General features: G+C 34.0%; 1 protein-coding gene across 1 annotated transcript in view; it reads right to left on the reverse strand.

The window, feature by feature from the left end:
- Window positions 1-13494, reverse strand: part of LOC148942645 (trypsin-1-like) — a 118369-nt gene that overhangs the window by 17934 nt on the left and 86941 nt on the right. The window contains exons 6-7 of the mRNA XM_089102153.1: window positions 7985-8108; window positions 2184-2333 (exon numbers count right to left, since the gene is read on the reverse strand). Coding sequence (XP_088958279.1) covers window positions 2184-2333; window positions 7985-8108 — 274 coding nt within the window. The remainder of the gene's footprint in view (window positions 1-2183; window positions 2334-7984; window positions 8109-13494) is intronic.

Consider the following 13494-nt stretch of genomic DNA (forward strand, 5'->3'; position numbering starts at 1 on the left):
GTTCCTTACTTTCAGTTAAGAAAACTTGTTTTTTAATTTAATTTTTGGAAGTTTTTGAATTAATGCAGGTTTTTATTTTGGCTCACTGGACATGAATTATTAAAAAAAAATTTGTATATTAATTTACTTTTATTTGGATAAATGGCTTTCTCGAAACTTGTTTAATTTAATTTACAAACGTTTTTATTAGCAATAAATATACGTAACTTACGAATTAACTTACGTAACGAACTTCTATGTTCATATATTTTTAATACGTATATTACGGGATTCGCCCCCTAGTCAATACCTTGCTCTTTAAGCTAAAGTTCGAATTTTGTTCCAACTCTTTAAAAATGACCGCTTAATCACATAAGAATATAATTAGAATAAATAGCTCTTATGAAAGTACTAAAAAATCTTTGGCTTAAAGAGCGAGGCATTGACTAGGGGGTGAACCCAATCATATATGTAATATTTTCTGTTCATTTTAAGTTTTGATGTTGCTGCTGTTGCAGTTGAAAAACTTGTTCTTTTATATTTAATTTCTTATCTTTTTTTAAATAATGCTGGGAAATCCGGCGTCCCCTTCATAGCAATGTCCCTTCCCCCATAAAAACTTCCTTCATGGAAAGATCCTCCCACTGAACCCACAACCCATCCCTCCCCACCCACTACCATAAAAAATCCCCCTGAAAACGTCTGTATACTTCCAAATAACCAATACTATATGTTAACATTGAGTAAAGTTCATAACTTTCAGCCCTCCCCCCGAGAACTTCGGGGGATTAAGTCATCCTAAAAGACATATTTATCATATTTTCGAACATGCTGAACCCAATGGCTATCTCAAAATTTTGATCGGATGACTTTGGGAAAAAAATTAGCGTGGGAGGGGGCCTAGTTGCCCTCCGTTTTCTTTGGTCATTTTAAAAGGGCACTAGAACTTTTGATTTCCATTACAATGAGCCCTCCCATGATATTCTAGGACCACTGGGTCGATACGATCACCCCTGGGAAAAAAAACAAATAAACACGCATCCGTGATATTTTTTTTTTCTTTTTTTTTCTTTTCTTTTTAAAAAGAACAATAGTCCAAGAAGATAGAGAAGATGAAATAATGCAAACTATCAAACTCTGCTACCGTTAAAGTAATGACTAGAACTATTAATAGTCATTAGGTGACCTGTGATTTCTACCCTATTTTCTTCTATTTATATTTATTATCCAGTAAATTTTTTTTTAGGAATAACACATCAAAATTCATTGGAAATAAAATAAAGTGTTGGTCAAACTACATAAAAAATAAATGCACCTTTCCTCTTCATATTTTCGCACGCATTGTTTGATGCAATTGAGATAGCTGTGAAATTTCTTGGAACGTGAAAATATTACACTGGGAAAAGAGAAGTCAATAGCAATTTTGAGTTCTGTTTTCCTAGTGTAATAGTTTAAACGGGTAATGATTCCACTCCCATCATATACACGTGAATGTACTACCATGCCATATATATTACCTTTTTTATTTTTCTACACGCCGAAATCAGGAGCTGACACCCCCGTCTTTATATACTTTATATTTCTTGAATGCCAAAATTAGTCCCCAACTTGGATCTCAAGTCAAGCTGTTGTCCCGACTTCAAATTCAAAGAGACTCGATCCGGTGATCGAAGAACCGATTTTAGCTTTATCACTGGTGCCAAGAGTTTTTTCATCAGATAAAAATAGACATAATGTTCTAGTTTTTAGAACTAGATACTTGGCTGTGGATCGTTCCACAACTGATGAGATAAAGTTATAATTTTAACTTATATAATTCTATCTTTCAAAATGCAAGATACGCCCTTTCTTTTTCGGCATAATGATACGACCATACTTTTTTTTCGTTCTCTTTCGACCTGGACCGAGATTTCAAAACCTTAATGAAGAAACGATATGCCAAAACAAAGAAAAAAAGATAGGGCGATGCTGTAAAAACGACCAACGTTCAAATACTGTTAAATAGAGCATATGCTCAACTCATTTTATAAACTTAACTAGTTTAGTATATGACTCATTTAGCAACCTTTTCCCTATGATTCGCTCCGTAAAATCTTCAGTCTAAACTAAACATTAGTATATACTCAAATCTTGGAAAGACTTTTCTTTCTAAACATATAATATACAGAGTATTTAAATAGATGGCGTGATAGAAGGAAACCTACCGGTCTGGCTGAGTTAACATATATTGAAATCTTGGATGAATCTTTCTTTCAATAACTCCAAGTGTTTCTTTAGGTATTGGCTCCATTATTTCTTCCGTGTCTCTAGTATCATATTCACCAAGATAAACAACAATCTGCGACAATTTGGCACTAAAATAGAAAAGATTAAGTCATGAATTATGCGGTTGATTGACTACAAGCTATGTATTTCCTTCTTAGAAACTGGTAATCAAGAATTGAGTCGGAATGAAACTGCTAGAATTAGGACCCAATTTATAAGTACGACAAAAAAAATCACTGGGCTCCTGCTGCAACAGGTTATCAACACATGCAGGGCCGGATAGACTAGATGCGGGGCCGTTTGGGAACTTTTTGTGGGACCCTCTCTATATATTAAATTTTTAAGTAAAATTTAAATTTAGTATATATATATATATATATATATATATATATATATATATATATATATATATATATATATATATATATATATATATATATATATATATATATATATTTTTTTATATATATATATATATATATATGTCGCAGCGGGATCCCAGTGTTGTTTTTTTTGTCGTCTCATAAATTGAGTCCTAATTCTAGCAGTTTCATATATATATATATATATATATATATATATATATATATATATATATATATATATATATATATATATATATATATATATATATATATATATATATATATATATATATATATATATATATATATATATATATATATATACATACCCCCTTCCCCTTTCAACGTTTATATGAAGCCTCAAGAAGAGTAAGCAGTTATTCCATTAAAATGTACTTTTGTAGGAATCTACCCTACCAACACCTGAACAATGACTCATCCCCCCCTCATTATAGCTGATACGCAATTACAGATCACTAAACGTAGCCTAATTTCATTACAAGTAAAGCGAATCAACTTGGTTGAATCCAGCACTTTCACCGTGTGGCATTACTTCTTATGCAACTGGGAAGCCTAAAATATATTTATTGATACTTTTAAATCAATTAGCTTGTCAGGATCTTAAATTTATTGCAAATTCGTCGTCTCCGGGGCAAAGTCGTAGTTTGGTTCCCTAAGCCGCCTAAACTGTCACCCAACCACCACTGATATTTTGGCGTCTGCCCCCCCTGGAAAATTTTCTGCCGGCGCCCTTGTTCCCCCTCTCTGCAGGTATGATGTAGATATAAAATATTGTTTTTTTAAATTTCTCTCACTATATCCTCTCGATTCCCAGAATGAATGAGGGAAGTCGGAAAGGCAAAATTTACATATAAACTAATATATATATATATATATATATATATATATATATATATATATATATATATATATATATATATATATATATATATATATATATATATATATATATATATATATATATATATATTTATATATATATATATATATATATATATATATATATATATATATATATATATATATATATATATATATATATATATATATATATATATATATATATATATATATATATATATGTGGTTCACAATATTTTTTCCAAGATGTCCATTGGGTTATGAGAGATCCCTTGAGATGTGCAAGGTGCACTTTAGTAGCTTCATCGGAGTCTAAAACGTACATTTGGCTATATGAATGTGGTTCAAAACCACCCTCAGGGGTTTCTGATGGATGTGCCACTCAATGGATTTTGTGATAAATTTGTCCAGCTATTTTGAAGCTGGAAACAATTTGACTGTTGATGATCATCGCTTACGTTCAATGAAGCTAAAGAAAAACATGAGTTCAAGTTTCGTAAAGAGTTGTTTGTGGAACTCTTTAGAGAGCAAGGGATGTCCTATAACAAGCCAAACTAATTCATTTGGAAATTATGGAAGGAGCAATGCAATTCGACCAAGTAGGCAGTAACCCTTAAATAAATTACCTTTGTTGGCTACTTTTCCTGCAGAAAAATGGAGGACTCCACAGTGAATACATACAACGTTGAAGGATCAAAATGACTTGTAATTGACACTTGCGTTGTTTACGACAATTTTGTAAGTTTTTACTTCGTCTTGTGCCACGGTTTGTAGGTGTCGAATATTGTGATGCCGTTCTTCTTCTAACATAATATTTTTTTCTTCTTCATTTTCATTTTTAACTCATTCTGATTCTTGCTGTCGCTTGTCTTCTAACAACACGATTCATTGTTCTTCACTGTCATTCTTGACACGTTCTGATACTCACTTTTACGTGTCTGCTAACCCTACAATTCTTTGTTCTTCACTTTAGTTTTTGACATGTTCTGGTTTCCGCTGTTGTTTGTAATTTTCACTGCCGCTTATTTTCGAACTGTATGTTTCTTGTTCATGTTCTCCTAAATCTTCTAACCACATGTCACTTTGTTCTTCATTTTCGTCAATCAATGCTTAAGATATTTTTTCAATGCCTCTTGTCTTAGCTGCTCAGATTGATCTTGTCACTTTTGATGGTCCAGGTTGTTCATTTTAACCCGTGCATTTACATCTCTCAGGTCGTTTTCTTTATCTTATCTCATTTGAGGGTCCAATTTTTTCATTTTGAGCTCTCATTTTTATCCTCTTTTATCCTCATTTTGAGCTTACGTTAATTTACGTTTTTGTCGTCTAGATATTATGAAACTGCTGAAAGTGCCTTTAGAAATTTACATCACAATACATGAATAACTGAATTTACATGTTTCTAAATTTTGTTCTATAAATTCTTCTAAAACTGTTTGAAAATCTAATTTCCTTGTTTCTTCACTTTCAATCGACATAAATACTAAATTATTTAATCTTTCCTGATTCATTGCGGACATCATATAGTTTTTTCTTGGTTTTAGCCTGAAAAATGATCTCTCTCCGGAGGCAACGCTTACTGAAATTGTAAAGAATATTTTACAATTTGGAAAAAAAAATGCAATTTTGACGGCAGCACGGGACCCTTTCATACGCGGGGCCTGATTGGGCACAATAGTTCCAACCGCCCTTTATCCAGTCCTGAACTCACGTAAAATAAGTAAATTTGATTAACAAGCCGCATATATGATCGCTATACTGAAAATAAATGTCGATGTAGTGGTGAAAACCTTCTGGGGGTAACCCTGAGAGCATTAGACATAAATAAGGCCTAGTAAAACAGAAATTAGCCTACTATGACTAATTCCAGTTACAGTCCAGTCATTAGCTGTTCTGCCCATTGTCTGGCCTGATCTTGAGATCAGAGAGGATTATTCTGCCGAGAGAAATAAACGGAGAGAATTCAGAAATGACGGGAATTCAGAATTGCCAAAATCCTGCCTGGGGATAAATCTCCCCGTACAAATGAAGTGCCGACCATGGCAAAAGAAATATCTCTTGAAGAGCATTTCAGTATGGGGATCGAGTGTCACTTGCCACTAATCGCTGGCAAGTAGCCCCTCATTTTCAAGGGACGAAAGATACTTCACCAGGCCGATCTGAGGCTGGCGGTTGGGGTTCGGGGGATTTGGGAAGACAATGGTGGACACCTTGGGATAACTATGGAAGTTTCATCTACAATAGGGGGGAAAGAGGCAGCAGGTAATTTCTCAAAATGCTACGCCCAAGGGGACACCAAATGCCCAGCAGCAATTGGTGCTTTTTCCGTTTTGGTGCGGAGGCAATGGGCCTTTTTGGTTTGGGTCTCTAGTCAATTCTTTGAGTATGCCCTTAATAACAATTATAACAATGGCTAATATTCTGTATAATATAGTTCTTTGCGTAAAATTTTTATAAAAATGTGGCAGCGTAACTTCCCGAAAATTTAAGATTATGTTGGACTGATCCCTGTATATTTAATTTTTCACAAGTCGATTAAATATTAGCTCAATACTAAAATTCCTTTTCTATGGACCGTCTGATGAATTGTTATGCCATGAAATAATATTTCAGAATTATGGCGAATAATAGCCTAATTATCATCATAAATATTTTTGAGAAGTGATTTATTTCAATAGTGCTTTTTGTATTTATTAGTTTTGTGGCATTTCTAAAGTCCTTACATTTCTTAATTCTTTTTCTCTCTCTCTTTTCTTCTTTGTTGGTGGGTTTCTTATTAGGTTCACGTGACATGGCCTAAATGCTTACACTTTATGTTGGTGGTTGATATTAGTTTTATGATAATTTTTCAATTAAATAAACGTGAAAAAGTTATTACATTGATCTTTAACAAAATACTTTAACAACTGTGAAGACTTCCCATCAACTAACGAAGAAATAACAAAAAGAAATAGAACTAATTCCTGAAAAGTAGAAAAGGCACAGTTAAGAACTGCATTAACCCAAAGACGAGCAGAAATAAATTTAAATGAAATAAATTTAAATAAATTTAAATTCAAGCGCAAGACGAACAGGAATTACAATAAATGATCAAGCCGAACTTAAATTCAAAAGAAATTATCACAATAAGAAGTAGGACTAAGCCTTCAAAAAACGCAAGACGCGCAAGACGAACAGAAATTACAATAAATGATCAAGCCGAACTTAAAGCCAACAGAAATTGTCCCAGAAAGGAGTAGGACTAAGCCTTCAAAAAACGCAAGACGCGCAAGACGAACAGAAATTACAATAAATGATCAAGCCGAACTTAAAGCCAACAGAAATTGTCCCAGAAAGGAGTAGGACTAAGCCTTCAAAAAACGCAAGACGAATAGGAATTACAATAAATGATCAAGCCGAACTTAAAGCCAACAGAAATTATCACAAAAAGGAGTAGGACTAAGCCTTCAAAAAACTAGAATGTCGTTTGAGCTTGATTGAAAACGATTTTATTTTGAGCTATGTGTTTTCATTTTTCGCAACATTAATAAAAAAAAAGTCACAACAATAACGAAGATTACTGACAAAGAATAAAGAGCTTAGATTGATAGTTGAATGTATATTGATAAATCTCCTAAGGCATTGTTATTCGAACTTTTGGCTAATTTGGACAAAATGGTTATCTCAAATTTTTGATCTGATCTCTTTGGGAAGAGGCCCGCTTATAAAGGCTTGGGAGAGGCTCGTAGCCCTTGAATAACTTTTGAATTTTGAAAAGAGCAATAGAACTTTCAATTTTCAATCGAATAAGCCCCCTACAAAGTTTTATAACAATTCTTTCTATACGAAAATATATAGATAATAAATTGAAGCCATACCGCTCTTTAACTTAAGAAGTGCTATTGAGCTATTGAGCTATTAAACTGCCAATGAAAGTAGTCATCGGAGCTAAGAAAAAAATAGTATATATTTGACATTGCGGCTTCATGTTTTGTTTCCCTTTTGGTTGGACTAATTTCTCATTAAAACTTTGGTTCTAAATTCTAGTAAAGCCGAACTGACCCAGCATGGCAAAACCAAAGAAAATAGATCTTGAAAATGAACAGTTTTTTGGCATAGGAATACAATCGCAACAACAATCAATGATCATTTCGGCTCTATACAAGCGAAAAGATGCTAAGAACGTCTTGTTTTAAACGGGCGAAAAAATTGTGCGATTAGTCTTCTTTTTCACCCTACCGGCCATGAAGCCGTTTTTCTGAGGATATTCGTCCTTGGTTATTACTAAGGTATCTGATAAATATGGCAACCACGGCCTTACCGGGATTGACACCCCCCTCCCCCCCCCAAATTTTTTTCGAGCCAAAAAAAGTAACAAAAGTGCATTCAAACAAATTTTGATTGTTTTTTTTTAAACATTTTGCCCCCTCCCTCCCCTCCTAAAAACTAACCTCCCCCAAACAAAAATCCTGGATACACTCTTCGTGGTAAGATAACTAAAATTGTGATTCTTACCGATGCACACAGTGAGCAGCAGTGGCTATGTACTGACGATTCACTAAAACGCCGCCACACTGGAATCCAGCAATTCTAATGTGGGCTTGCCATGGATATTCACCAAATACAGCTTCTGAACCTCCTAAAAATAGCCTGAATTTTTAGTAGATAGGCGAAACTTAAATAGCAGCATAGCTAATCTGCAATATCAAGTTCGTGAATTAAAGACGCGGCTATGTAAAGCACACGGGGTATTAATAGAGTATTTAAAAAATCTGATGCCACATATCTAAAGGCAGCGTATAAAAAATTACGAAAAATGTAAAAGCTTTTAAGTCTTTTTAACAGAATTTTTACTTTAATTTCAGGTGTCTTTGCATTTCAATCACAAATTTAATTAAAAAAAAGGGGTGTAAATTTAGGAGCAGTCCAGTACATAAGGAAACAAGTTAGGGAAACAAGCTAAGAATACAATTCTCACTTCCTAATATGCGGAATAGTCTTATTTTATACATTCTACTGGGGGAGACCCTTTATTTTCCCTTCTTTCATTGTTGCACACTTCTTTAAACAAATTTTTAAAAAATAAACATGAATTCGACTGCATTTTCTGTTTTCAAATAATCTAAATTCGTAGTTAGACACCATCAATGCCACCTACCATGGGCGTAAGGGGGGGGGGGAGCAGGGGGTGCTGCCCCCCTAGAACTTCAAATTTACCCTAGATATGGCTGAAAAAGTAGATAATTGTACAAGCTAATGGTTAAAAAAGCAGTAGGAAAAAGGTAGATGGCTAAAAAGGAGCTGATAAAAAGTAGACGGTTGAAAAAGCTGGAAGTAAACAGCCGAAATGACAGAATAAAGATCAAACATCAAGCAATTATCCATAATTCCTTGAAAATATTTGGCCCTAACCCAAGACGATTAATTCTGAAACATATTGATGATTTTTGGTGATTACTTATTAACAAAGATTTCATATGTATGATAGAACTTGCTGGCAATGTGAGGTTTTGTGAACTGACAATATAACTTCAGCTTCCTCCCCCCCACCCTTCATCACCGAATCGGCTGCCCCCCCCCTAGACAAGAAGCTACGTATGCCCATGCCACCTACCAAAAACATATTAATAGACAAATGCTGATAATTTAGGTTAAGTAAGTTTAGGTTAGATTTGCTAGATGGCACCTGGGTGTTTGTTTATAACGGATTTTCAAAACTTAGAGATTAGACACAAATATTTAAAAATGTGATGGAAAAACCGAAAATACAAGGAAAGAAGTGAAGATGAAGGTTTCCCCCCAGTAAAATATGTTAAATAGGATTATTCTGCATATTCTGAAGTGAGAATTGTTTTCTTAACATGTTTCCTCATATACTGGACTGCTGACTTACATGCCTAGACTTACATAAAAAAAACGGAACAGTTATAATAAATTAAAAGAAAAATCCAAACTAACAGTGGACGTTTTAGAAAATGTGGTATGTTTTCTTATTACCTTAAATTTTTGTTGACAAAATTTGACAAACATGAAAACTATTTAAATGGTATATTGAAACCCTGCTTGAGAGCGTTTTTCCTTCTTAACAGGTATTCTTAACATTAGGCCTAACATGTACATATTTAAGGTTTGGTGTTGTATATTTAATTACTGCACAAAGAATTGGGGGTGCAACATTTTTTTCCTAACCAGTTTATTGCTAAGGAAAACTATCTGACATAGTGCATCTGACAAAATACCTGACAATTTATTTTTATTTATTTTATTTATTTTAATTATTCAATTTATTTTAATTTCCAATTTATTTTTTACCCTTGTCAACGCCCGCTATTGCAAGAGGATTTAATTTGTTTTCCTTTTTCTTTATGTATTCGTGATTAGCACCTATATACAGTGCCTCCAAAAATTGCCTCCACGATCATATGTTCAATTCTAACAGCGTACGATCAAGTTGGCGAAGTGACGTCAACTGAAAAACAAAGCAATCTTAGTATCCAAAGTGGCATTGGCCTCGATCATGGGTAACCTAGTAAAGAGTGAGCCACGGTCTATAGTAGCCGAAAAAAAAACATACTTTTAAAATGTGTAGTGAAACAATCAAAAAAAATTTAAGGGACTTCCTATAGTACAAAGATAGAACAATATAGATACGTTCAGAAAGCATTAAAAGATGGCGATATCTCTCTAAGGCCATTGAACTTCTAACTTATGATCCTTATGTCGTAAGTTAAAAATTCTACAGGAATAAAAATAGACTTTTCGAGAATTATTAAAACAACTTTCTCCGGTTAAATCAAGTGAAATATGAAAAAAACTTTCCTCAATAATAAGGGTTTTTTGTAAATAGTTAGTGAAATTAGGTCAGCTAGTCTTTGAGTTGAAACTACTGAAGATTTGTCTACCGAACCAGGTACATTTATTCAAAAGGCGTTAAATTACAACTAATACGTTTATAAACTGAAAAACACGTTCTGGAATTATTTTTGCTTTTACTGCTATTGACAACCTGATGCTCATACAGGGGTTGGGCACCAAAATGCTACTGTTAGTAAAACTCACAGAAGCACCAAGCCACCTGGAGCTGAAATAGCTGCAGAGGCTCATCCCCCAATCAAGTCTATTTAAACCTTCACTCTTTACCCTCTCCCATGAAGTTTCAATTTCCTATAAGTCTATCCTTATGTCCTCCTTCCACCACATTTGGAATGACCTGCTTTGAAAAGATCTGGGAACAACCCGGAGGGACGGCCAAAAAGAACAATCATTGGCAATCTGTCATCCTTCATCCCCAAAATGTTTCCTAGAATTTAGCATTTGTTACATACATCACACTTAAACGGTTTTTCACCTGTGCGCACTCTCTGGTGCTTAATCAAAGTGCCAGATACAGAAAAACATTTGTTACATACATAACACTGAAACGGTTTCTCACCAGCACACCTTTTTTAGTGCTGAATCAAATTGCTAGATTGAGAAAAGTATTTACTACATACATCGTATTTAGACGATTTTTTTTTACCAGTATGCCCTCTTCGGTACAAATTTAAGCTGTTTGGTAAAGAAAAGCCTTTTTAACACACATCACACTTATATGTTATTTTCCCGAATATATTCTTGGAAGTTTTTCTAATTTTCTATGTTGCCTGGGATTTTGTGATATATATATATTCTTGGAAGTTTTTCTAATTTTCTATGTTGCCTCTGAGTTTTTACAAGCTTCCTTTCATCACAGCCCTTGAAAGTGGGGCAGATTTTTCGCAGGGTTTGTTGTTTGAATTATAATCAGTCAAACGTATAACTCAAACGCAAACAATTCCTCTAAAACAAATTCTCCAAATCTTCTTACGCCATTCGAGGCGCCCATTTTCAGAGCCATACTTGACCACTATTATTACCGTAGCTTCCAATATTCTAATCCTGGCTTACACTTATTTTCCTCTTCTTCTAAACTTTTTTCCATTGTGACAAAACACCCTGGTCCTTAGCTATTCCACTTTTTGCATTGTCACTCTATCCACCATCTTTATTAATAATAATATCCAAGTAAATGAAGCTATGTATGTGATCGATCCTCTCATTGTCTAGCTTCACTCACCTTTTTACCTTCTTGCCTTTACTTCCTTACCTTCTTCACCTCTTTACCAACATCGCCTCTTTAGTCTTCTTAACATTAATTTTTCAAACCTATTTTTGCACCCTGAACTCTTAAAACCTCCAGTTGGTACCACAAGATCCATTTTCTAGCTGTTTCTACGACTGGAATCTGGCAATGTGTGAAAATATGTTTTTGCATTTCTTTTTTTTAAGCAGAAGCTTTTTATTGGTCATTCGACGTCTTCTTGTGACAACACAGCCATAGTCTTGATTGATTCCTCCTAATTTTTGTGAGCTAAATAAGACCCATTAATTGAGACCAGTGCATCAACATTCGACAGGAACAACTTTTTCGTTTCTTAAATTATTTTTCAAAGACTGACAGAGACTTTATTCAGGGTCGGTGCTAGATCGGTAAAATGCATTAAACCCTATGGCACATAAATTGGCGGTGGCGCTTATGAGATTTTTTTTTTTTTTTTATTTTTTTTTTTTTGTTTTAGCTCACACTCCGTTCAAAGATCTTAATCCAAGCAAAAAAAGTTTCAATTGAACAAATTTCAATAATATTACAAATTTTTTTTCAAAAAAACATTCAAGTTTTTAATAAGTGCAGTGAAAGATCAACCTAAAACATTCCGACATTTCGAACATTCAAATATTTCCAATATTCCAAAATTAAAACATGCTAACGGTCTTTTAAGCCTTTTAAATTTTTATCCAATATAAAAGAATTTTTTTCTTGTATGATGATGGTTTGACTTAAAAAATAAAATATACACAAAATTAAATAAAACGTGATATTTCAGGTGAATGGACGTTGCAAACTGTATGTCCATAGTAATTTCAGAGGCAAAGCTAGGGTTTTCATCGCCCGGGGATAATTTTGGTGCTTGATCACTTCAAAGGTTGAAAGGATTATACATGTAGTAAATCAGATTATACATGTAGTAAAGGTCGAAAGGATGTATGTAGTATATTATAGAATTCGAAGCATAGGATGGGCCAATTGAAAGCCATAAAAGTGGCATTTTCCAAATGAATACTTGATAGAACCTATAAAGGATATCTAGATTTTGGGAATGATGTCTAACCTATATTGCAGGCTTTGTGGTCTTGTTTAATATACCGCTCTGCTTCCTGTGTTTTTTATATAAAAAAAAAAAATCAAAACCACTTTAAAAAATGAACTGAAGAAGAGTATTTATGATAACCAAACTAAATTTCATTGACAGAATTTACAGACTATAGTAAAATCTCTACTTATTTGAAAGAATTGTGCTTATGAGAAGCTAGAGAGTCTCAATTACATTATTAATTTTACATTGTTAATAACGTCCACTGGATCTTCCAAAAGGCCAAAACATAAAATTTTTTGTGCAGCCCCAAAATCTCTATCATCCAAGCTACCACTGTGGACAACACCAAGGAGGCTAGATACATCCTTAAGTTTGACCATGTGTGCCAGATGGCACCACGTTGAAGAATGTATCAGTGAAGTAGAGAACAGGACTCCTATGAGCGCAATTCATATGAAGTCATGGCCAGACATCATTGGCTAGGAATAATCATTATCCACCAATCATAGTTGGCTCCCTTTCTAATATATTACTAAATTTACCGCCCCATATACAGGTGCACTGTAGAAATATCGAAAGGGTTCGACAGTGTCAGCCATATACAAGTAATGAATGCTCCACAGATCGCATAAGCCCAAATATAAAGAAAATTCGGAAATTTTGGTACGAAAATTCAACAATTTCTTCCAAATGGGTAAATAGAACCTCAGACCCCGACAAACTCAGAAGACGTATGAGGTAAGGGAGAGTTCTTGTTCTCCTCATTTCAAACATGTAGTCTGCAAGATCCTGGACCGCTCGCCCTTCTACTTCAAAGTACTAACCTGTCATACCTGGCTTATATGGAAGACT

The sequence above is a fragment of the Artemia sp. Qi Xiang Cuo genome, chromosome 16 (genome assembly GCF_049724085.1).
Source record: "Artemia sp. Qi Xiang Cuo chromosome 16, ASM4972408v1, whole genome shotgun sequence".
Classification (NCBI taxonomy): Eukaryota; Metazoa; Arthropoda; class Branchiopoda; order Anostraca; family Artemiidae; genus Artemia; species Artemia sp. Qi Xiang Cuo.